General features: G+C 49.6%; 1 protein-coding gene across 5 annotated transcripts in view; it reads right to left on the reverse strand.

Moving 5' to 3' along the window:
• Positions 1 to 24778, reverse strand: part of MYO18B (myosin XVIIIB) — a 238668-nt gene that overhangs the window by 133402 nt on the left and 80488 nt on the right. For all 5 annotated transcript variants that reach the window (XR_004345504.1, XM_032603528.1, XM_032603530.1 and 2 more), the window contains exons 18-22: positions 23467 to 23626; positions 20884 to 21067; positions 19856 to 20078; positions 14852 to 14961; positions 4206 to 4271 (exon numbers count right to left, since the gene is read on the reverse strand). Coding sequence is in view for 4 of the 5 variants with exons in the window: in XM_032603528.1 (XP_032459419.1) it covers positions 4206 to 4271; positions 14852 to 14961; positions 19856 to 20078; positions 20884 to 21067; positions 23467 to 23626 (743 nt within the window). In the remaining variant the exon portion in view is untranslated. The remainder of the gene's footprint in view (positions 1 to 4205; positions 4272 to 14851; positions 14962 to 19855; positions 20079 to 20883; positions 21068 to 23466; positions 23627 to 24778) is intronic.

Below are 24778 nucleotides of genomic sequence, written 5' to 3' on the forward strand. Positions count from 1 at the left end.
TGGTGTCAGTCCTGGGTGTGCGTTCTTTTTTGATAAGTGCCGTTGGCCCTGAGACAAGCGCCACCCCAGAAATACTCGGTCCTGCCTTATAAGGAGGGGCGGAGAATGTGGGGGAAGTGAGGACAGCCCTCCTTGGTCAGGAGGGGATGGGGCCTGGCGGGTGCCACCAGCGGGAGGTGTAGGCATTGAGCAGAACACAGCGGAAAACACAACTTCCAGGCCTTGGTGCATCAATAATGGATGAGGGCCCCTGCAGCAAAGTGATCACTGCCTCCCGGGCACCCTCGCAGCTGCCCCCAAGAGACTGCAGGGAACACGGGAGGGTTTTCAGAGGGAACCAGAAGCTCTGGGGCCAGGCCTGCTCCGGCCAACGCGGTGGGGTCATTAAAGCTGGTGTCGCCTCCCCAGAGGCAAAGGAAAGACACTCTGCTGCTGGGATATGCATGAGTCGGTGACAGGGGAGGGTTACGTTTCAGACGCCTTGGTGACGCTTATTTCTAAGCACAGTCCTGTGCGTTTCTTTGCCAGATGTGGCTTGTAGCCCCAAAGGTGTTCAGTTTCTCTGGAGCCACTGGTGAGCTCCACCTTGATCAGCGACATTGTCAAGTAATCCATGACATTATCAATCAATGGCTAACACTGATGGAGCCCTCCTGTGTTCTGGCTCTGAACTAACCATTGGGTATGCAGGCAAAGCACTTTCCATGCAGAATCTTACATGGTAGTTACAACAATCCCCCCATTTCACGGAGGGAGAAACTAAGGCTAAAAAAGGCATGTGTCAACAACCCTCCACCAGCAGGTGGTAACACTGGGATTTACTTCCCTCTCTCTGACTCCAGATGAGACTACAATTGTCACTGAATGTAATTAACATTTGCATGGCATCTAAATTTTTCAAAGCTCTTTCTCCTATGTCCCATTTTAATATGCAGAACAGTCCCACGAGGAATCTGTCGGCTCAAGGAAGCTGTGTCACTGACTCAAGTTCACAGAGCTGGTGGTCAGCAAAGCTGAGACTCGAACCCAGAACCTCAAGTCCACGCCCTGTACCCGTTCTCAACATCGGCAAGAAGCTTCACTTCCTCGCTCACATGATCCAATCACCGGGAGTTTGAGGCTGAAATGCAATTTGATTCCAGGTGGAACAAAGGGTCTCAATCGATTCTCCATTCCCTTAAACCTATTTTCTGTAATGAAGACCACACTGCTAATCCCACAGTAAGCTTTTTCTCAGAGGGAGAAAGGAAATTAGCGCAGCCAATCGGTGCTAACTCTGTTTTGCAACCCTCCATCGCTTTACAGAACACTACCAGCCAGGACCACCAAGACAATTAGCCTCATTGAAATAAACACACGATTGACTCATTACCTATCAGATTGCTTCAATAATGACTGCATTAATTTCACAAGCTAGTGAGTCTCACAAGCTGCTCTAAAAAAAAAATCAATGATCAAAGTGATGACGGCGCTAGTCCACACATTACAAAACGCAGCGAGTGCTGCCAACACCGTTATTGATTAAGTATGAGGCTTTCATTAAAAAGATAATTGGAAACGACCATGCACAGAGTGGGAGTAAGTCATCGCCCCTGCAGAATCTTAGCTTGATTTTTTTTCTTTTCCTTTTAAGAGCATACTCCGACCAGAAGGCCGATGGCATGTGGAATCCCACCTTTTTCATAAATGTCATGGCCCTCGGCACAGGCTTTGATAAGGTACCTGGGGGCTGAGAATCACAAAGAAAAATCTAAATTATTCACTTTTCAGGGGTCCAGCTGCTTATCGGGCCCACGCAGAGTGTAACATCCCAACATCCCTATCTTTAAGGGATCTCTGGAAGCCAGTTAGGCAAGCCTAGGTTTAAAAATCTAATATGGCAACCACTCTCCTTTCTGGTATTGCTGAGGAATTAGCTACCCGCCTCTTAGTAATTTTCCAGATTAGAGGAGTTTAATTCTTTAAACATTAAAACGCTATCCTGTTTGACAAGCATCCTGACCCCGTTGGCAAATGCCTGCCACGAATGATGACAGCCAGCCCCTGTTAAAGGACAATTTACTGAGTCCCACAGCCAGCTTGGGAGGTAGAGAGCAGTGGGTCCATTTTACAGATGCAGGAACTGAGGCTCAGAGAGGCTAAATCACTTACTCAAGATTCACACAGTTAGGCAGTGGTGGGGCCTGGGTGTGGACCTGGTCAGCCTGTTCTCTTCCCCTATTCACAGCCTTCCCACCTATTAAGTGCCGAACCCCGCAAAGCATGAGAGTTGCATCTGCCCTTAAAGATCTCAGTCTACTGCCTTGCCTGGCTTCCCAAAGGGCACAGTGACCTTGATTTGCTCTGGACAGTTTCTTAGTGAATGCCAAGTATTAATAATAATAATGTTTTATTATGGGGATGTTTCTGGCTGGTAGACATCTTGCCTCGCCACTGTGAGACTTTGTATAGTGACTTTTCATCTTGCTGTTTTCTTCCCTGCTCTGCAATAGCTGATGGGATCACAGGGACTGATTTTGAAATTCATGAAATAACTAAGTAATTTATCTAAACAGTAGTTCTCAAACTTGAGCATGTACTGGAATCCCCTACAGGGCATGTTACAACCGAGACTGCAGGGTTCCATCCCCAGAGTTTCCGAATCAGTAGGTCTGGGGTGGCACCTGAGAGTTCTGTTTCCAGGAAGCTCTCGGGCGATGCCGCTGCAGCCGGTCTAGGGACCACACTTTGAGAACCACTGGTCTAGAAGGATGAAGTTCTTGGAGCTGAAGAAGAATTCCTCTGATTCAAGACCATAAACATCTGTGTGTAAAGAATTTGCTGTATATTTCCATTAATAAACAACAGAACCCACAGCGTATTGAAGAGAACTTGGGGGTTGGACCAGTACAGGTTTCCATGGGAGCTGTGCTCCTGGCTCCCTAGAGGACCTGGAAAAGGGGCTGACTTCCCAGAGGTACATTTTCCTCATCTGTGAAGAAGGGATACTGTAATTATCTCAAGAGAGACTGTGAGGGAAAAGAGGAATAATATATGAATTTGCCTAGCATAGCACCAGGCTTGTGGTGGGAGCCCAGTAACCCAGGGGTTTATCTCCTCTACTGGAAATGTCCACAGAGTTGCTGCCAGCTCCCGGCAGGATCAATCAGGTTGGAAGCACAGCAGACTAACAGCTTCAACCACAGGCTGTAGAAGGACCAAGAAGCCTGCGGGGAGAGGCTAGTGTGTCTAGGGGGCAATGACCAGCGTGAATGACTGTGAGCTCTCCGAGGAAAGAGGTGTGATGGGGCAGCACACTTCACTTTGCAAGAGGTACTAATGGCCAATAATGCCACCAACACTTTACACAGTACCTGAACGTGGAAGGCAATTAATTGACAAAGGTTTCCTGGGTGCCATTAATCAATCAGTAGATAACTAAGTGGGGAGGTGGTCCCTTGGTCTCTTCTCTCTCCAGTTTGTATTTCTAAACGCTGTCCCTACTTCCCTGCCCTCCTCCTGGTCCTTGAGTTTCCAACCTCTGTTCCCCACTCCCCACACTATGACCCAGGGAACACTAGTTCTGGGCGGTGGTAATGGGTCTTCCACAAAAACAAAACGGTGACGGTCCCAGGGTCAGATCATTTGGGGAGCCCTAAACACTATATTTTCCCTCTTGAAAACTTACAAGATGTATGAGCATATTAGGGCTCCATGAAATTCTTCTCTAAACGTTTCAACTTTTCTGGAAGGGCTTCTGGCTCAACACCAGCTTGGGGAAATCTACATCTCTCAGACCTAAAAACATGTACCTTCTTCTCGTGCCCTCTCCTTTCACTTACTGCTGCTAATCCGCTAGGACTACTGTTGCGTTACAGTTGGTTGCAAAGCAAAAGTTACAAGGTTCGGAGTGAAGATGGGTGTTTCTGAGGTTCCGAAAGTCCTACCTGAAGTCCAGATGTTAATTCTCCAGACCACTGAGGTCCCTGGGAATGTTACCTCTAATAAATGATATTCCCCAATGTTATTTCCTCCCACATTATAACATTTTGTCTTTACAGCCTTGTCACATAACAAGGGCAGAGATCACTTAGCCCTGTGTTCAGCCCTGTCTGGTGGAAAGGAGACACACAGAAGTAGTGGATGCTGAGGAAGGACAAGACTCAGGTCTTACGTGCGTCCCTGATGTCATGGGTAGAACGGTAAAAGGAAGAAGCTCTACTCACCCGGCTGTGCCCCACGGCCACTGTCTTCTTCTCCAGATCCAGGGTCTGCAGGAGCTCTGCCACAGCCTGGGAAAAAGAGGAGAGTTAGAGAGAGGAAGACAGACTGAGGGCAGGAGACTCCCAAAGTGGAAGGCCAGCTGGCTGCATGGCTGAGGGATACACCGGGAGAGAGAGGGTGACCCCACATGTCTGTGAGCTAACAGAGCTCCACCTCCCCAGGTAAGTGTAGAGGATGAGCACGTACTAGGCACCTACTGTGTGCCGTCCACTCTGCTGGGACCTTCACAGACACCACCTCATTTCAGCCTCACAGCAACCCTAGGTGGGTCGTCATACTACCACGCCCATTTCATGGAGGAGAAAACCACAGATGCAAAACTAAATGGAGGCTGTGTCTGCTAGGGAAAACACTATGGCAGTTCCTCGAAAAATTAAACATGCAGTTACTATATGATCCAGAAATTCCACTTCTGGATATATACCCAAAAAAGAGAAAGCAAAAAAGTGAAAACAGATACTCGCACACACTCATATTCATGCCAGTATCATTCACAGTAGCCAAAAGGTGGAAGTAACCCAAGTGTCCGTCAACAGATGGATGGATAAAGAAAATGGGGTGTATACCCCCAACGGAATATTAATCAGCTTTAAAAGGGAAGGAAATTCTGACACATGCTACAACATGGATGAACCCTGAGGACATTATGCTAAGTACAATACGCCGAACACAAAAGGACAAATACTGTGATTCCACTTACATAAGGTCCGTAGAGCAGCCGAATTCATAGAGACGGAAAGTAGAATGGTGGCTGCCAGGGGCTTGGGGGAGGGGCGGTTAGTGTTTACTGGGTACAGAGTTTCAGTTTTACAGGACGAAGGGATTCAGGAGGTGGATGGAGGTGATGGCTGTACAGCAGTGTGAATACACTTAATACCACTGAACTGCACGCCTAAAAATGGTTAAAATGGCAAAGTTTATGTTACCTATGTTTTACCCCCATTTTAAAAACGCAGAACGAAAGCATTTCCCCAAGTTATAAGTTTCACACGGGCCGAACCAGACTCGAACCAAGGTGTGTCGGGCCACACTGCAACACCTATGTCTCGACTGCTTCCCAGGCCCAAGACAGCTGCAGAGGGCCCTAGGCTACTGCGGAATTTACCTGCTGTGTCCCCCGTGACAGCCTCCCCAGCACCCTGTCCTTCTCATCACATGTGCCAGAGACGGCCTCACTCTCCCAAATATGTGAATAAATGGCGTGGCCTTTAACCCTGTGTCCCTGACCTAGGTTAGGGAGGGAGATGGCCTTTAACCCTGTGTCCCCGACCTAGGTTAGGGAGGGAGATGGCCTTTAACCCTGTGTCCCTGACCTAGGTTAGGGAGGGAGATGGCCTTTAACCCTGTGTCCCTGACCTAGGTTAGGGAGGGAGATGGCCTTTAACCCTGTGTTCCTGACCTAGGTTAGGGAGGCAGATGGCCTTTAACCCTGTGTTCCTGACCTAGGTTAGGGAGGGAGAGCCTGTGTTCACTTCACCCGTTTCCTCCACTGCACCTGGTACTGTTCTGTGCATACAGTAGGAGCTCAATAATTATGACTGAACGAGGGAACGCCCGGCAAGAGAGACCCAGTGAGGGTAGAAGCGGGGCAGGGTTGGGGGGGAGTGTGGAGAAAGGCCACCCCCTCCAGGAGAAACAAATTCACTCAGAGATCCCTGGACGCAGCCTTAGCCAAACCACCAGCCATTTAATGGAATTTTCTTCTTGTCGTCTAGGCCTGCAGGCTCTGAAACAAGCCTGCCAGAGATCCGTACCCTCAGATGAATGCAGGTCGTGCCTGGTTCCCCGGTGACTGCCAATTCTCCTCCCGCTGCACCCTCACACCACCCCCTCACGGACCTTCCATTCACCGGAAATCACAAAGTCTATCTTCAGAATAAGCTGTCAGAAAAGTAATTGCGACACTCAAAGAAGCAAAAGGTGTTATGAGACAGAGTAATCTGGTAGATGAGTTTCAATTCCATGGGTCATCGGCATCACAGAAAACCTCCTAAGATACAAAAAAAAAAAAAAATGCTTATTAAAAGTCTACTCTGAGGCTGTAATCTGGGGGGAAGTTTCCTCCTCTGACCTCTGAGAGGAACATTCCATAGCGCCCCCTCCAAAAATTCAGTGGTTTCACTTATTACATTTTAGCCAAAAATGTTCCAAGGGAGCTATAGGCAGCAGAATGCATAAAACCAACATATCCAGACTACAACGTTTTTTTTCTCTCTGCACAAGAAGAAAACAAAATAAACATTGGCTGAAAACAAGATGGACGGATGGAAAAGCAATGAAGCCTACAGCTGGTGACAATTTTCTAACCTACTTTGGAGTTAACGCCCAGAGCCCACGTGTGGGAGGAAAAAATCAGGATGTGGAGTTAGATCCACCTGGACTGAGATTCTCGTTTAACCACTCACGAACTGTGTGACCCTGGACAAGCATTTTACTCTGAGCTGCAGGCACCTCTTCAGAACAATGGGGGGAGATAATGGCACCTACGATGGAAGACTCTGTGGCTGTGCTTGCGGAGGGCTTCACAAAATAGCTGCATACAGTAGGCACTCAGTAAACATCCTGAGCCTGTCCTGATGTCCCGGAGCTGGTCCTATCGGCCTCTCTCTTGGATAAGATGGCAGTGGTGCTGCAGAATGCGGACTAAGCTTCCATTTCTCAGGTGTACCCCAAACACGGCCAAAACACACAACTGGCCCCACAAGATCCAGGGATTCTTCTCCGTCTCCCTGCTTTCTTAGAGCCCTTTAGATGTCTGTGTAGCCAAGCACATTAGGCCTCACGGAGATAGTCTGTCCTGTTGACCTCACTGTACAGATAAGGACGCTTAGGTCCAAGTGACAGAGTGAACAGGTGGCTGCAGGCACTGAACTGTGCTTCTGACCCTCATTTTCCTCACCTGCAAGATGATGCTAACATCCCCTGCCTAGACTGTACAGGGGCTGGGATGATTAACTGAGGATATGTACATGAAAATGACTTTGTACTCAGCTGCTCTCATTATCAACATTAATATTACTCTTACATGGAGCCATATGAAATTGTCACTTGCCTAGGTGAAATACCAGTGATTTCATTTGTTTCTACCTAATATAATCACTGCCCAACAGCCAGTTGGTGGATGACAGGGCAAGAATCCAGGTGACTGTAAGAAATTTCTTCCTTGTTCTGCATCTTTATGGAATCAGCTAACCCATCTGAATTGTCCCGACAGTTGAGGTAAAACCTCTCGGCATGGAAGGCTGAGTAAAATGTTGGCCATTTTGCCTCCGAAAAACAGAGTTTTCCCTTGTGTTTTGGGGTCTGAGCACTGCTCTGAGTGCTTTACCCATAACTCATCTAATTTTCAAACCTCTGTGACTATCTTAGGAAGTTTTATGCCCGTTTTATAGAGAAAGAAAGTGAGGTCGAGTGCAATGAAAGGACTTGTCAAACATCACATGACACAACCCCAGGGAATCAGAGAACTCAGCCCGTTCTCTGCCCTCGGACGCTGCGATCCAGTACAGCTCCAGCTTTCGCTAGCTGTGGGACCCCGAGCATGCCGCTCCTCCTCTCGGGTCCTCTTGGTGCCCTATTCTAGAATAGGAGTAGTCACGCCTATGCTACAAGCATGTGGGGGCGGTTTAATGAGACCACGAAAGTAGTGTGTAGGAGTGAGACTTCCAGAATGTCAGTACAAGGAGCTTGACAAATCCTCTCCCCGCAAAACAATGACAGAAATGGATACAGTTTTTCAAAAACAACAACTTTGATACTCTGGAAATTGAGCAAGGGGATGCAGCAAATTGAGAAACATTTATTCAAGAGAAACTACTGGGCCTTTAAGAAGAGTGGGAGTTTATGGCAATCATGGCCAAGACCCTTCCACTCCCCACTAAGCTCTGTCACTGCAGAGGTCCTACCAGGGCGAGGCAAGCTGTGAAAACCATCCACTTTGCTGCCAGAAGGGGTTCACTTACAAGGATCAAAGTAAGGGGAAATCCCACACCCAGGAACACTGTCAGAAACAGTAGTGCTCTTGGCAGCAAACAAATGGAGAAAGTCAATGGCACAGCTAGCCTAAGACTGTTACCCTGAGAGGGGCAAGCAATGGGCCAGTGACTAGCCAGGTCCCTATAACAAGGAGCTATAGGGAATAGGACAGTCATAGTGGGCCTTGAGAACCGCCCATAGACTCCTGGCAATCTGGAAGGCTACACGCATGCACGGGAGGGACTGAGAGAGCCTTAGGCATGTATATAACCCTACTTAAATATAAGGCCACGTGCACAGGCAGAAAACATGTGAAAGAGCCACACAGAAAGTAAAATCTGTGGCACACTGTAAATGCCTGAATGTCGAATACATTTTCCAACCCACACAGAGTACCGTGAGGATTAGATAAAAGCTTCACAGATTCAAAATGTTTGGCCACAACCTCTCCTGACCACTAAGCTGTGCTGACACAGGGGCAACTCTTGAGAAACCACAATTTATAATAAAAACAAGAGTGAAACAAACTGAAAAGAGATGGCAGCAGTCTCACAACGTGGGGGAGCCAGACTCCATAACCCTAGTTCAGATAAGTTACCACGTAACTGGGAGAAGAGCAGAATTGAGAGGCAGTTTTATATTATTGAAAATGGCCAGCTTTCAACAAAAAATTACGAGACACGCAAAGAAACTGGAAAGTGTGACCTATACCCAAGAAAAACAAAAGGCAGTCAACAGAAACCCTCTGTGGGCTCGGATGCTGGACTTAAAGACTTCCAAGCAGCATTTACAATGCACATAATGTACTTCATATCATGCCTGGCACATGCTAAGTTTCAATAAGTACTAATAATTGGTAGAGGTTCTGAGGTTATAAGCCCCTCTGGCACTGTGGAGTGATGACACACCCTTCACCTTTACCATTCTAGGCTCAAATTATGAGTCCTTCAATGTACCTGGGAGAAACCCAATTCATGCCTCCACTTGCAGAATCCTTTTGTGTCCTAGAATTTTGCACAGAGCTTTCTCTCCACTGTTCAATAAAAAGCACACAGTCTGACATCTCACGTTAAGCTGAACGTGCCAGACAAGCAGCGGAAGACTCCAGGAACCGCAAAGAGCCATGGCTGGGAAGAGCTTCCCCAACTCAATCCTCAGCAGGTAGTGTGCTGCAGGGAACCCACGTCTGTGCAGACAGATGCTCTCCTAGTACACCATTTGGCTGCTGTCAGTACAGCACCTTCTCCAGGAAACCCACACCATGACCCCGATGGCTGCCATGTGTTTGGGCACCTACTATGTGCCGGGCACTTTGTTATGCCCTATCACATGTTGTCCCTGGTCATACAGCTATCAAGCATCATGGGGGCACGGATGAATGGAAAGAGAGATGGCAGATACCGGGATGTGAACCCAAGTCTGTCTGACTCTAAACCACGTGCTTTTAACCACTGAAAACTCTCACTTACACACTGATCAAATCATTCCATAAGGGTGGGGACTATATCTCTGTTCTTTAACTCTATAGGCTCAAGACTGTAAATAGAATGTCTGGCACAAAGCATAAACTATATGGACGAACGTATAAATAACACACACACATATTTATATAACTGAGTTGATTAACACAGAATGGAAAACATGTAGAGTTATTAAAACAGTAGACCCAAACTGGAGGAGGACAGCAAGGTGAGAAAGGGAAGGATGATGAATAAATTCCAGAGGGCTAAGGCTATGGAAGGCCCTGTAAACATCGTTCAGCATCATAACAACGGACAGCTCCCTCTCTCCCTCCCCCCACCCCTCTGCCCCAGTCACGGGCTCACAGGGGCCTCCTCCCAGCAGAAAAGCACTCAGACAAATTCAGAGGAAATCGGGAGTGTCTACCAGGGTCTAAGACAGAAGAAGAGTGGCTGCCTTTGGGAAGACAGACTGGCATGCCTTAGGTGTGTTCAGATCAAGTCCCCAGGGACACAGATTTGGTTGGCAAAAATCAATCATCACTGTAGACTCAGGGGAAGACGGTGGGCCCAGGGCTTTCCTATCATGGGATCAGGGAGACTTAGCGATTCCTGCCTCAGCAGCAGAGAGACTGAAGGGACCAGAATCTGGGACGCCGCCAAGGTGAACCGAACGAGCTCTTCCAGGAACCTGCCTGAGGTCACTGGGAGGGCTTCAGTGTGGGTTAAGGCATAATCTTAACCAGATGGGATAACCTGGGAGAGAGGAACGGGACCCACGATGGTTAGAGAGGGTTATTTTGGAGACCGGAGCAGGTGCCTGGGAGTCTAGAAGAGACGGGCATCCTCAACGGCTGGAAGTCAGCGTGAGAACACTGCTCCCTACAGAGGGCCAAGGAATGGCCAGAGTGGACTTGACTTCCTTCATGGTTTTGCTTAAGCCAGTTCAAATAATAATGATCTAGTCTTCAAAGCTGTGCTCCTGCTGGTAACCTTTTGGTCAACCATCACCGACCACCCGATAAAGCCCAGACTCTATCTCTGCTAACAGTGACTGTGGTCTGGCCCCTGCCAACAACCTCAGACCCTTTTCTTGACACTTGGCAGCATTTATGCTCCAGCCACGCTAGATTAGCCATGGAACCTCGTGACTCTGGATCTCTGTACATGCTGTTCCCGATGTGGCTTGCCCTGTACTTTCTCTTACTTGATTCCTTGAAATTGTCCCAGAAAGCTCAACTCAATCATCATCTGCTCTGAGGTGTCTTCCCTGAATGTCCCACCCTCACCCCTGCTGCAAAAATCCAAAGTTTTAGATGTGTTTCCTGGGGCATCCCAAAACTATCCCTCTGTCTGGAAATTACTCATTTTCATCTTTCTTCCCCACAAAGCTGTGTTCTGTTCATTCCTGTCTCTCTGGCAGCTAGCACAGGGCCTGGTGCAAAGGAGGCACTTGGTTACAGTTGGATGGGATCAATAATAATTATTTTAAATTAACATCACAGATGGCACATTCTATACAAAACTTCACCAAATACTCTGTCTTCAAAAGGCTCCCGTTCAGAAGTCCTGTATGAACATGAAAAGATGCTCACCAGCCCTGACCATCAGAGGACTGCAAATCAAAACCACAATGAGATACCACCTCCCACCCATTATGATGACTAATGCAAAACAAACAAACAGAAAACCCAGTAAATAACAAACGTTGGCAAAGATGTGGAGAAACTGGAACCCTCGTTGGGGGGAATATAAAATGATGCAGCCATTACGGAAAACAGTTTGGAGGTTCCTCAAAAAATTAAACATAGGATTACCATATGATCCAGCAATTCCACTTTGGGTACATACCCGAAAGAATCAAAAACAGGGTCTCAAAGAGATATCTGTACACTGTGTTCATAGCAGGGTCATTCAGAATAGCCAAAAGGTGGAAGCAGTCCAAGTGTCCACTGAGAGAGGATGGATAAACAAAACGCTATACTACGTAAACACAGTGGAACAGGATTCAGCCTTAAAAGAAAGAAATTCTTCTTTTAAGAATGTGCTGCAACATGTGCTACAACATGGGTGAACCTTGAGGACATCATACTGCGTGCAATAAGCCAGTTACAAAAGGACAAATACTAGGGCTTCCCTGGTGGCGCAGTGGCTGAGAGTCCGCCTGCCGATGCAGGGGATACGGGTTCGTGCCCCGGTCCGGGAGGATCCCACATGCCGCGGAGCGGCTGGGCCCGTGAGTCATGGCCGCTGAGCCTGCGCGTCCGGAGCCTGTGCTCCGCAACGGGAGAGGCCACAACAGTGAGAGGCCCGCGTACCGCAAAAAAAAAAAAAAAGGACAAATACTAGATAATTCCCCTTATATGAGGTCCCTAGAGCAATCAAATTCATAGAGACAGAAAGCAGAATGGTGGTTGCCAAGGGCTGGTTGGGGGGCGGGTGATGGGGAGTTAGTGTTTAATGAGGACAGCCTCAGTTTTTGGAAAATGAAGAGCTCTGGAGATGGATGGATGGATCCATGGATGGATGGATGGCAGTGCTGGCTTCACAACAATACAAATGTACTTAAGGCCACTATGCTTGAAAATGGTTAAGATGGTAAATTTTATGTTATGTGTATTTTACCACAATAAACAGTAAAAAGCCCTATGTGAGGAATTTGAGAACCTGAGTTCAAATCCCAGCTCCACCACTGCCCCACTGCCCAGCTGGGGCGGGGGGGGGGGGTGACAGCCTCATTCGCCTCTGCTGTAAAATGGGGACAATTCCCAGAGCAGGGAGGCTTTATCTACTGAGGGCCGTAACCTTTTCACATTACGCCTGATATTTCGTGATGAGGGTCTGTGCATCTGTGGTAAAAGGCACACGCTATTTTTGTTTCGGGAGCACAAAATATCCATCGGGGACCCTCCAAATGAGAGCACTTCACTGGGAAAGAGCCTTGTTTAAGCACCACGTGCATGCTGGGCACACAAGGGATGCACCAAGGCCCATTTCACACCCTGACAATGAATTCCCTCTGCTGCTGTCTAGTGTCTAATGATAATATTGACCTTTTCTAGCTGTCAAACTTGTCTTATTAAATCCTGAGGTCTTAAATGCTTTGCACACAGAGGCTGACAGTTTGCCCACCCGAGCACGTGTTCATGTATAATTCATGGCATATCATGTTGCCTGGCAAATGAATATTTATCAGCTTTTTCGTAAGAGGCAGGATGGCGTTTCCTTTTGTTGCTACCAAAATCCTATGCTGCAGCAAATGAAATTTGTGAGCAAATAAAAAGAGAATAAGAAGCAGCAAAAACTCCCAAGTCCATTCCACCGGTAATTTTCCACTTCCCGAGGCCTCCAGCGAGTATATGGAGGTGGCTTCGGTTTGGCTCCAAGAGAGAACTGCTGAGTCGTCCGGAATAGAAATGCCTCCATATGCTACCCCCACTGCCCCCGCAGACAGCTCCCCCACGCCCCACTTCTGTGCTGTTTTCAACTGCAGAGGAGCCCAAGCCCCTTTCAATGGTTCCATTCCAGATGCTCTGAACAGAGATTAAGACTGGGGCGGGGGACCTAGGATAAAGAACCCCAATGAAGCTTGGTACACAGTGGCTGGTGGCACCAAGCCAGGCAGAGTTTCGTGGTTTCCAAGATGGGTTGGCGGGGATAGCCTCGCTCCACACCAGCCTGGGTCTGAGGTCCCCTCCCCACAGTGACTCAGGAGGGCCACAGAGAAATGCCGCCTTGTCTGCAGGAGGCGGCCTGTGCCCTGGCCCTTGCTGCAGAAACGAGCCCAGAGAGGATTTAAGAATTGTGAGCTCCCCCTCCAAGTGAGCTCAGGCATGCACGGGCACGCTCACTTGGAGGGGGAGTTTCAACACGGTCGTGAATATCCAGCCTGTGTGGCTTGGCTGCCATCACTCTGGCCTTGAAAGATGATGATGGTGGTGCTGATGCTGCTGACAGCAGTCCATACATAATGAGCCCTTATTATATGCTGGGCCCTACGTCAAGCACGTCAATTACACTATTACATACAATCCTCCAAACGCCCCGCTGGAGTTGGTATTATTGTTGTTCCTATTTTACAGATGAGGAAACTGAGGCAGAAAGATGGATTCACTCGTTTAAGTTCACACAGCCCCAGGTGGGAGTCAACTGCAGGTCTGTTTGACTCTGGAGCCCAGGCTTTCTCAAAAGCACTCCCTGGAATCAAGAAATTTGGGTTCAAGGACAAAACCCATGAATGCTCGGCTGTGTGGCCTCAAGGGAATCATCCATCTCCATGAGCCTACGTCTCCTCATTTATAAAAGAGATGTAACAGCTCTTGTTCTGCAGGGCTGTTGTGAGGATGCACTAGCGCTTTGCAAATTCTGAAGAGCTCTATCATTGATTAGCCGGTGGCCATTCTCAATAGAAACATTTACCGAGGCTTTGGCACTAGGGGTGAAGACTTCCGGCTCCAGAAGTTTACAGTAGAGATGGAGAAAGGAGATACCCAGGGGCAGAAATAACAAGGTTAGGTACATGTATTCATTCATTCATCCAACGGGAAATTTATCGAACACTTGCTGTGAGCTAGAGAACACACAGGCAATCTGTGTATAATTTCAGATAAGGATAAGTGCTATGCAACTATTAAAACAAGATGATGTGATGGAGAAGAGCATCTGAGCCAAGATCTGAATAGCAAGATGACAATGACACTGGCCAGGCAAGGACTGGGGAGAAAAGCGCTCCAGGCAGAGGGGACAGTTAGTGCAAAGGCCCCGAGGGGGGTGTTTGGGACCACAGAGTCCTCTTTTCATAGACTATATCTCAGGGTGCTGGTGCCGAGGGGAACACTCCTATGGGTGGGAATGACGACTTTTCATCTTGCTAGGAGCCCCCCTGGCTGGGACTTGCTCTTTTCGTGGCTCTAATTCTTTCCCTGCACTTTCTCATGCAGGGTTTCAGAAGGACCATTCTGGGGTAGGCAGTGTCCTAAGTGACACGGCAGCAGGCGAAGTCTGGAGCAGGGGTCTGAGTCAAAGCTCATGCCACCGTCACCTTAGCCCCCAAGGCCCAGCTCTCGGATCCTGGCTGCCCCAGCTGCCCCCGGGGCCATCCCTACAGAACAGAAGCACTGGGGCCTCCACCCCCATCACCTGGCTCCACATACCTTCTTCTCATCCACTCTCTCGGGGGCCGACTTGAGCTTCTTCATGAGCAGAGGGTCCAGCACCTGAAATCTTCGGCGGAACTGAGTGAGCCCCATGTGGTCAGCGTAGCCTGGGGTGGTGGGAGCAGAAGAACAAAGAATCCAAGTGAGAAGCCCAGCCCAGGGGTCCAGGGGTCTGCTCCCAGCCTTGCTACTCACTGTGTGCCCTCACGTCTTAGGGCCTCAGTCTCCCCATTTGCTAATTTAAGAAATTGGGTTCAATCAGCATTTCCCAACTGCATTCCCCAGAACAAGGACCCTATAAAAGGCTCCAATGAAAGTTTGAAAAAGCTGCCCCCTCATCTGCTTCTCCGAAGGTCACAATCTGTGTGAGCACTGACGTCAAAGGCTCCAGACCCTCTGCAGGGAATTTGCCCTGATTAGCTTCGCTTAACCCAGAGTTCTCCAAACCTGCTGGACCATGGGAAAAAAATTTTTTTTGGTTTAATACTTTTTACCGCCCCACAGACCGCATGTGGGAAATGCTGCATCAGACGGTATCTACATGTTAAATCTAACATGTAGGATGGACACAGCTGCACCCTTCTGTGTGGGAAGTGGCATCTGAAAAGCTACTGAGAGAAGGTGACGTTTGAGCTGGCCTTTGAAAGGGCCATGAGAGTGTGTCAGAGGATTTGGTGTGGAAGAAGTCCAGGCAGAGGGAGCCACAGCAGGAAAATACAAGGTTCGTTTCACAGTCATAGCAAAAGCAGTTACTGAGCTTTTATGTGTGCAAGACACTAGGATAACAACTTCCTTGTGTTACAGACACTCTGGGGACTGTATCATTACATCCATTATATAGATTGGAAATTGAGGCCCAGAGAGTTCAAGTCACGTAGCCCAAAGTGAAGTCAACCCTAACTCTCCCAGATGGGATCCAAACCCAGACAGAGATGATAACGAATCCCGTGAGAGTAACCAACAATGAGGTGAAAGACAAGCAGGGACCGGGTCCCCAAGGAACGTGACATCAAATTCCAGACCTCGAAGCTTGGACTTCATCCTGGATACAAGGGGCGTGGTAGATCCTCAGTTGCCTTAAAAAGAACCCTCAAGTGGCTGGATGGGAGAAGGTCTGGTGAAATCTCACTCCATTTTTAGACTTCACTTTACAATAAGCCAAATGCATGAACCATGAGGAAGAGTCATGGTGGGTACATGTGGCAAATCCATGAAGCCTTCCTGGGGGAAGAGGAGGGTTTCAGGCCAGGTTGGAAGGATGCTGACCGCACAGAGACCTGGGGGCTGGGAGGTTACAGGCCTGTCCTTTTGAGTCAGACTTACTTGGGTTCGTATCTCACATCTGCCCTGATTAGCCCTCTGACCAGCGACAAATGACCCTATTTCTTTGAGATTCAAGTTCTTCACTTGTCAGATGAGAGTAATAAGATCTCCTGTCACACAGTCACGATGAGGATTAAATCCAATAATGATTGAAATATTGGGCTGGCCAAAAAGTTCGTTCGGGTTTTGCTGTGCCACCCCGAACGAACTTTCTGGTTAACCCAATAAAGGAGGCTAACGTGTTTTGAGCACTTTCCCAGGTCCAGGCACTTTTCTGTTATTCCCTTATTAATTCATCAACCCACTCGACAGCTCTCTGAGACCTGAGCTATCACAGGAGATAAAAGGCAGGCACGATCTAGGGACCTGCCAGTGTCAGCCCCAGTCAAGCCCAGGCCAACTGGCTCCAGAGTCCGACCTGTGCCCACCAGCCTGCCCCATATGTAACGTTTGCTGAGCATTCACTCTCCTCCAGGCATTGTGCTAAGGGCTTTGTGAGAACAACATCAGTTAGTATGCGTAACCGCAGTGCCCAGCACATCGTGGGTACCTGAGAAACAGCATATGTATGTGTGCATCATGTGTGCATGTGTGTATGAACTCAGGCACACCTGACATGTTGCAGGTTCCGTTCCAGACCACCGCAACGAAGCAAACATCGCAATAAAGCATCCCCCAAACTTTTTGGTTTCCCAGTATGTATAAAAGTTATCTTTAGGGCTTCCCTGGTGGCGCAGTGGTTGAGAATCTGCCTGCTAATGCAGGGGACACAGGTTCGAGCCCTGGTCTGGGAAGATCCCGCATGCTGTGGAGCAACTAGGCCCGTGAGCCGCAACTACTGAGCCTGCGCGTCTGGAGCCTGTGCTCCGCAACAAGAGAGGCCGCGATAGTGAGAGGCCCGAGCACCGCCATGAAGAGTGGCCCCCGCTCATCACAACTAGAGAAAGCCCTCACACAGAAACAAAGACCCAACACAGCCATAAATAAATAAATAAAATTAAAAAAAAAAAAAGTTATCTTTAGACTATACCATATTCTTTTTTTTCAATGTTAAACTCATCTTTTTTTAATATTTATTTATCTCTTTATTTTGGCTGCGCCGGGTCTTAGTTGCAGCACACGGGATCTTTGTTGCGGCAGGCGAACTCTTAGTTGCGGCACGCGCGCGGGATCTAGTTCCCTGACCCGGGATCAAGCCCGGGCCCCCTGCACTGGGAGCGTGGAGTTTCACCCACTGCACCACCAGGGAAGGCCCTGGACTATTCTATTAAGCATGCAATAGCATTACATCTAAAACACAATGTACTTCAATTAAAAAATGCTTTATTACTAGTATTTTCCTGTTGAATTTCATAATTACTTTATTTTTACTAAAGGGTATTAATTGAATAAGTAAATTGATACACTGTAATTCTGTGTTTTTATAAAAATAAATCAATAATTTAAAAAATACTTTATTACTAAAAAATGTAACCGTCATCTCAGCCCTCAGCGAGTTGTACATTTTTGCGGGTGGTGGGTTGGAACCATTGCAAGAATTACCAAAATGTGGCACAAAGTGAGCAAATGCTGTAGGAAAAAGCGGTGACAACAGACTGGCTTGACACAGGGTTACCACAAACCTTTGATTTGTAAAAAAGTGCGCTCTCTGTGAAGCGCAATAAAGCGAAGCACAATAAAGCAACATCTGCTCGTGTATACGTTACACGTGCACAGACTCCAAATCATAAATACGTGACACACGTGTATGGATCTCTGTATGCTTGTAAATATTGCTTGTATGGTGTGAGACAGAAGTGGCTCAGAGCAGAAAACAATGAGGAGGACTTCCCTGGTGGCGCAGTGGTTAAGAATCCACCTGCCAATACAGGGGACACGGGTTTGAGCTCTGGTCCGGGAAGATCCCACATGCCGCGGAGCAACTAAGCCCGTGCACCGCAACTACTGAGCCTGCGCTCTAGAGCCCGTGAGCCACAACTACTGAGCCCACACGCCTAGAGCCTGTGCTCCGCAACATGAGAAGCCACCGCAATGAGAAGCCCGCGCACCGCAACGAAGAGTAGCCCCCGCTCGCCACAACTAGAGAAAGCCTGCACGGCAATGAAGACCCAATGCAGCCAGAAATAAATTAATTAATTAAAAAAAAAAAACAAACAAGAAAACAATGAGGAAATGAACCAGGTCTGGGAGACAGAAATTTGGCAAGTTATACCACAAGACTTCAACCCTTCACTGAGCTGGAAGCTCCCTCCAAGTCGGGCGGCACTGACAACGCAGAGGGCGGACCCACAGGGAGGAAGGGGACGCTGACCCATGCCTGCACGCAGGGACTCCAACCCACGGGCCAGGATGCCTCCGGGCGGCGGGGCACAGTCGATCAGCCACGGGCTGTTACCACCTCGCTCTTCCCGTGCGACAGTATCTGTCTTCCTGTGCCTGTGGTTGCGTGGACCGGTGGGAAAATCAATGTGATGCTGAAGGGAGCAAGGGGCTCATCTTTGCTTCCAGCTGCTCCCGGCTTCTCCGTCAACTACCTCATGCCCAGGGTTCCGTATTAACACGGTGGGAGGACACGGGGGCAGCGACCACAAGCTGAGGCGTCAGTGACCACAGGAATATTAAACAAATGGATGCCCACCCAGACTCCCCGCCAGCCCTGCCGCCCCATCCGCTGACGTCGCCTGAGCTGTTTCTGGCTGGGAGGGGAACCCAAGGGGTGGCCTACGGGGTCTCAGAGGCAGAAGAGAATGGGAAAATTTCAGATCGAACTCAACTCATAAGATGAGCTAATGGGGGAACCCTGGTGCATGCTTGGTTTCTCAAACACAGGCCTGACACTTGGTTCCTTTGGCTGAAACCCCTTATTCCCCTATCATTCCATCACCTCCTCAGCTGGACCCAGGAAAGCCAAACTTCCAAAGACAGCATTCACAGGCTGTCTCTCCTGGTGGATCCGCCCCTCATCTCCCACAATCCCCCACTCATTCTGAACCCGATTCCCTGAAAACCAAGGCTCCTCCATGCCTCCCTGCCTTTGCATACGGTGATCCCTCAGCCAAGCTTTTCCTCTCCCTGCACCAGCCAGAGGTGAGCTACCTGCTTCTTTCCAAGACTCAAATAAGACGTTATCTCCTCCAGGAGGTCTTCCCAGTCTCCCTGCTTCCTCCTCTGGGCATCCCCATGTGACACACACCCTGGTCCCATCATGGACCAAGCTTGTTTCCACACGGACCTCCCAAACCAGGCTGAGTGTCTTGAAGACCAAATATTAATCACTGTGGAAATTTCACCCTCTACTCCAAGGCAAATGCCCCTGAGATGTTTGTTGTTGAAAGGAAGATGAGTAAGACACACCCGTGGCCTTCCAGGAGTTCACAACTAAATCAGGAAATAAGATGGGCTTTGGACTCAAAGAGACCTCGGCATAAACCTAGGCTCTGCCACATCCCGCTGTGTGACCCTAAGCAAGTCCCTTCTCCTCTCTGAGCCTCAGTTTCTTCATCTGTAAAATGGGGTAATCATAGCTCCCCCCTCACAGGGCTGCTGGGCAGTTTCGACGGGATGCTGCATGGAAAGCTCCTGGCACACAGCTGATGCTCCTGTCCCTCGGCTGTCACTGGTCCAGGAGCGTGTCCCAAGAGTCAGAGACAAGGTGCTCGCTCCCAGGCTGCCTCTTACCTGCCCTGTGCAGGCGCAGCGCCTCCAGGATGTAGGACCCTGCAAGCTGCACCCTCAGTGCCGGGATGTCCAAGGGCAGGGACCCGCCTGCCCTGGGCTTGTCTCTACCAGGCTGCGGTGGAGTCAGAGACCCCTGCCCGCCTCTGCTCTCCACCACTGGGCTCGGCACCAGGCAGTGGATGAAGTGTAACTGAGACCGTCTGATCACGCTGATCAATGCATCCTAGGACAGAGAGGAGACGGGGTTGCGGTCAGGGCCAGGGTGAGACAGACAGGGGTCTGAACATTCCCCAAATGTATATGCAGTCTGGCCTGGGCATCTCTGTGGGGGCCCTATGTCCTACACCAAGGACCTCCTATTCATGGCCTGATTTGTACTCATGAGAAATAAAGGACCTTTGCAACAACCCTTATTATAACAGATGGAGAAATTGGGACATGGAGAGGACAAGTGAGCGACCTAAGGCTGCATGGACCACGCGCCGAAAAGGAAGACTAGGACCCAGGACCTGGTCTGTGGGCTTTTCCAGTATAATATGCTACGAGTCATTTCTTCAAACCAATCCTTCCCACATCCCACCCTCCTGAGCTCAGCCTGACTCAGCCTGACCACTTGTTTTTGGATCAAGGCGTCCAGGTGACATCTTTACAGCCAGTGCTGGATCCTGCCGCCTCCCCTATGGAGAGCCTAGAGGTAAACATGCAGGCCTGCGAGGTGAGGAAGGCAGGCGGGGCTGGTCTGGCCGTGACATTTGTCACCTTGGTCAAGAGGGCAGCTGTGGTTCCTGCAAACTTCCCGAAGCCGCTTAAGTTAAACCAAGGAGCTGAGGCTTTGGCCTCAGACTTGGATGGATCACTTTCCACCAAATTTCTTTGCTTCCCTGAGCCTCGGTCTCTTCCGTGGTGAAACGTGGGTGTTGCCCGCCCCTTCAGGCTCGCTGGGGAGCTCAGAGATGATGTGGGTGGGTAAGCCACCCTGGAGGTGGGCAGTGAGGCCACGACTCCACGGGGACAGGGCCCCCACTCACCATCTGAAGCTTGATCTGGGAGCACGGGGCCTTCCTCTTCACCGCGGCCAAGCTGCTGGCGAACGTCCTCCTCACCGTGCTACTCCTCTGCTGGGCCTGCTGGGAGGTGCCCTCCAGGCCGGCCACGGCCCGGCATACAGGGGACAGCTTGGCCCGGGACAGGAACAGGCCCCTCAGCTCCTCCCTGGCAGGTAGGAGGGGAAAGAGAGAGGTGCTTCAGGGGGCTCACAGGGTGGAGCAAAGGGGACCCCCCTTGCCTCCTGCTAATCTGCCTCCTGAACCCTCCCCTCGAATCATACGCTAACTGCCTACTCTGTTCATGGTCCCTTCTGCCACACAAGCCTTTGCTTGGTGACAAACGTCAGCCCCTTCCTCCATGCCTCTCTTCCTCCCCTGACCTCAGAGCAACTTTCCTTCTACTGGACATTTCCGTCACCTACGTACCTGCAGGAATTCTACCCCACCTGCACTTCCTTAGAGGGCAAAGTCATCTCGGTCATCCCGAGAACAGGTGCAGTACACAGCAGGTGCTTACTGTGCTTGCTCTCGAACAGACAGCCTGAGCACCAGGCAGACCCTACTGCGCCCCAGGAGGAAGCGGGGGCCCAGAGGAGGACCCGTGCCTCTCTGGTCGCACCAGCCCATCCCCTCCAGTGGACACCTGCGGGCACCTTCCATCGCTCCCTGCAAGTCCGGGCCCCACCCCGGTCCCAGCCCTCAAGACCCATTACCCACCCGCCTCTACGCCTACCCGACTGTCCAATATTAAGGAAATGAGTCTTGCCAGATGCACCAAGGGTGCTGAGAGAGGTTAGATGCATGGCAGAGCGCACAGACTAACAATGGCTTGAATACACTCACGCTGAAATAAAAATCTGGGGAGGGAGCAGTGGGGGGCGTGAAGCCCCTGGAAGCAGCAGCCCTGAGAGCGAAGGACGTCGGCACCAAGCCCTGGTACAGGGAGAGAAGGTCGGGCCCACAGCCCTGACCCCTGCACGAGGACTGCCCCATCTGTGGGGTTGGGAGACCTGACTTCTGGTCTCCAATTCACTTTGTGCCTTGGGCAGTCACGTGTCCTCTTTGGACCTCCACTCCGTATATATAAAGCGAAAGCTGAGTGGGCATGAGAACCTCCTGGGAAGCCCCACCTGAGAGACTAGATGGGCCCAGGAATGAGAAAGCGACACCAGCAGTCCTGGTGCATCAGGGACCTTGGCTGCAGAACCACATGCTAAGAAAAAGCACCAACGCTTGGCTCTCAAGCCTGCAAGACACCCTGCTGGGATTTACCTCCAACCTGCCGTGCTCTCTCACCTCCAAGCACACGCTGCTCCTTTTTCCCAGAATGTCCCCCACTCACCAGGCCATCTGATCAACCAAGGTATGCCCGCCCTTCCCTAACCCTACACCCCTCACTCAGCTTGAGCCATGGGATTTTAGAGCAGAAGGGAAATTTACAAGGCCACAAGACGTGTGGAGGGCCAGCTATGAACCAGGCTCCTTAACAAGCCATCTGTCATGTCACATCACCAAAGCCTGACAGCACACGTGTAAGCTTGGCGGCATCATTCCCATTTCTCAGATTGTGAAACTGTGACCCAGCTCACGCAGTTTGAAAAAGGGAAAAGCAGCATTTGTACATTTGCCTGACTCCAGAGCTGTGCAACATGGCCTTGCCCAACAAACCCTTATGTCATGATGGAGAAAGCGAGAAACCCAGAGGAGGGAAAGGGACTGCCTACAGTCACCCAGGTGACACGGGGCAGGGATGGGACTTGACTCAGGTCTGCTGGCTCCCCACACAGCCCTCCATGTGCTCTTTACCCTTCCTTCTGCCCCATCCCCTGACTTGATCTCTTTCCAGGAGCTGTGCGCCCCTGAGCCCCCCCAGATACAGGCTTTCCAAACAACTCTGACCACCTAGACCCAAATCGTATCCCGGCTCTGCCACTTTTTTCTTTTGCTATGTGATCAAAGGCGAACCACTTGGCCTCCTGGGGCCTCAATTTTCTCATCTATAAAATGGGCCCAGAGATACAGTTGTTGTAAGAATTTTAAAAATGCTTATAAAGCGTTCATCCTGATGCCAGGTGCATAGCAGATGGTTAGTAAATGTTGTGGCCTGAGCTTCACGCGTGCGCACACACACAAAACAAGCATTTCCCAATAGCTCTCTGAAGTCAAAGCAGCCCTCTGCTAGCACTTCTGAGCCGTCAAGAAATGCAGTGAGCTTTTTTTAATGCTACAAAACATCATCACTTTGGCTTTACGACCCCCTAGTTTGAAGATGTCCATAGAAGTCCTTTCAGTCACATCATCTACCAGATACTCGATGAAAGGCCAGAAGCCAAAATAAGAAGTCACAGCTTCCTAGCTTTTGTTCCACTTCCCCAGAAGGCCGGCTTTTCTCCTCAGCTGGACTCAGGCTGGCCCTGGGAGACACTGAACTGCTCCTATTTGAGTCCGGGTCTTTGCGTCATTAGGGAGGGGTTCCTGTACTGGTCTCCATCATTGCGCTGCTGTGACTTCACGGCCCCAGCACCTCGAATGCCCCAGCCCGTCCCCAGTCCTGGCCAGGCTCACCTCTTCGACTGCTGCAGGATCTGGGGGGCGTCCAGGGCCGAAAGATTAGTCTTGGCCCTGTGGAGCCAGCCCGTGAGGTCATAGCGCACGGGGTCGTGTCCCAGCTGGTGGGCGATCTCGCACTGCAGGGGCTGCTCACAGGTCCGGAGGGCACAGGTCCCTGAAAGCAGATACAGGGCATGAGTCTTGGGACCTGGTGGGGACACTCTGTCATCACTTGGCATCACTGAGAACACGCTTTTCCCATTTTAATATGTTCCAACCTAGCTGAAGCTACCAGTTCTGGGCACCCATATTTCCCCTGCTTTGTGCATTTATGTGCATTACATCCAACCTCGATTCTGTTCCTCCTTGCTTTCTTAAACCCAGGATACCTGTTTTTCCCAACTACCATCAGCACACACAATCTCCATGATTTTTACCATACCCATGTTATCACCTGGGCTATTATTTACTTAATGGTTTCTTTCAATCGACTCACATTTTTACCGGTAAAATGTATTTATACAGAAGCATTATACTGCAGATCTGGTGTGCCAGCCATATTTATTTTCTAATATTTGTGGAAATAAATACACAATTATTAAATATTTTGAAAATGTGTGTACCACCTGAAGTTGTCTTGAATACCAGCTACCAAATAAATGCACAGCATATTCTTGGGAGATGCTGGAGGACACCTGCTTCCAAAGGACAGAGTGGGAGAAACAAATGGGCTTGGAGTTGAGAAGACCTGTGTTCCAATCCTGACTTGACCGTTTATTACAGTGGGACAGGGGGCAAGCCACCTACGTTTCTGAGCCTCAGTCTCCTCCTCTCCAAAATGTGGATTAAATAATACATGTCTCCCAGGGTGGCATAAGGTCTGAAGGAGAGAAGGTGTGTGAAGTACTTTGGTGAGGTCACTCCAGAGCAGTCACTCAGGAAGCAGCAGTAGTGGGTGTCACTGCCATTTCCTGCTGATGTTCTGGAATCACAAAAGGTTGACCTTCACATCCCCAGAGCCCAGAATCATGGTTGGCACATGACTGGAGTCTGGAAGTGCTTGTGGAATGAATGAATGGATGGATGGATGGATGGATGAATTCCTGACCATTTTTCATATCACTCTCATTGCAGTGATGCTCTCAGGCTGAGTAATGGCTCCAGACCAATTATCATCAGAAGGTGTAGTACCATCTCGGTTCTTGTACCTACTCTGAATGACCTTCCTACATTTTCTCATCCCATGATTGTCAATGGGCCAACGTGTATCCAGGATCTCGACTGCCTCCCTTAAATCTTAATTTGCTTCCTCTACACTTCACTGAGC

Source organism: Phocoena sinus, chromosome 14 (genome assembly GCF_008692025.1).
Source record: "Phocoena sinus isolate mPhoSin1 chromosome 14, mPhoSin1.pri, whole genome shotgun sequence".
Lineage (NCBI taxonomy): Eukaryota > Metazoa > Chordata > Mammalia > Artiodactyla > Phocoenidae > Phocoena > Phocoena sinus.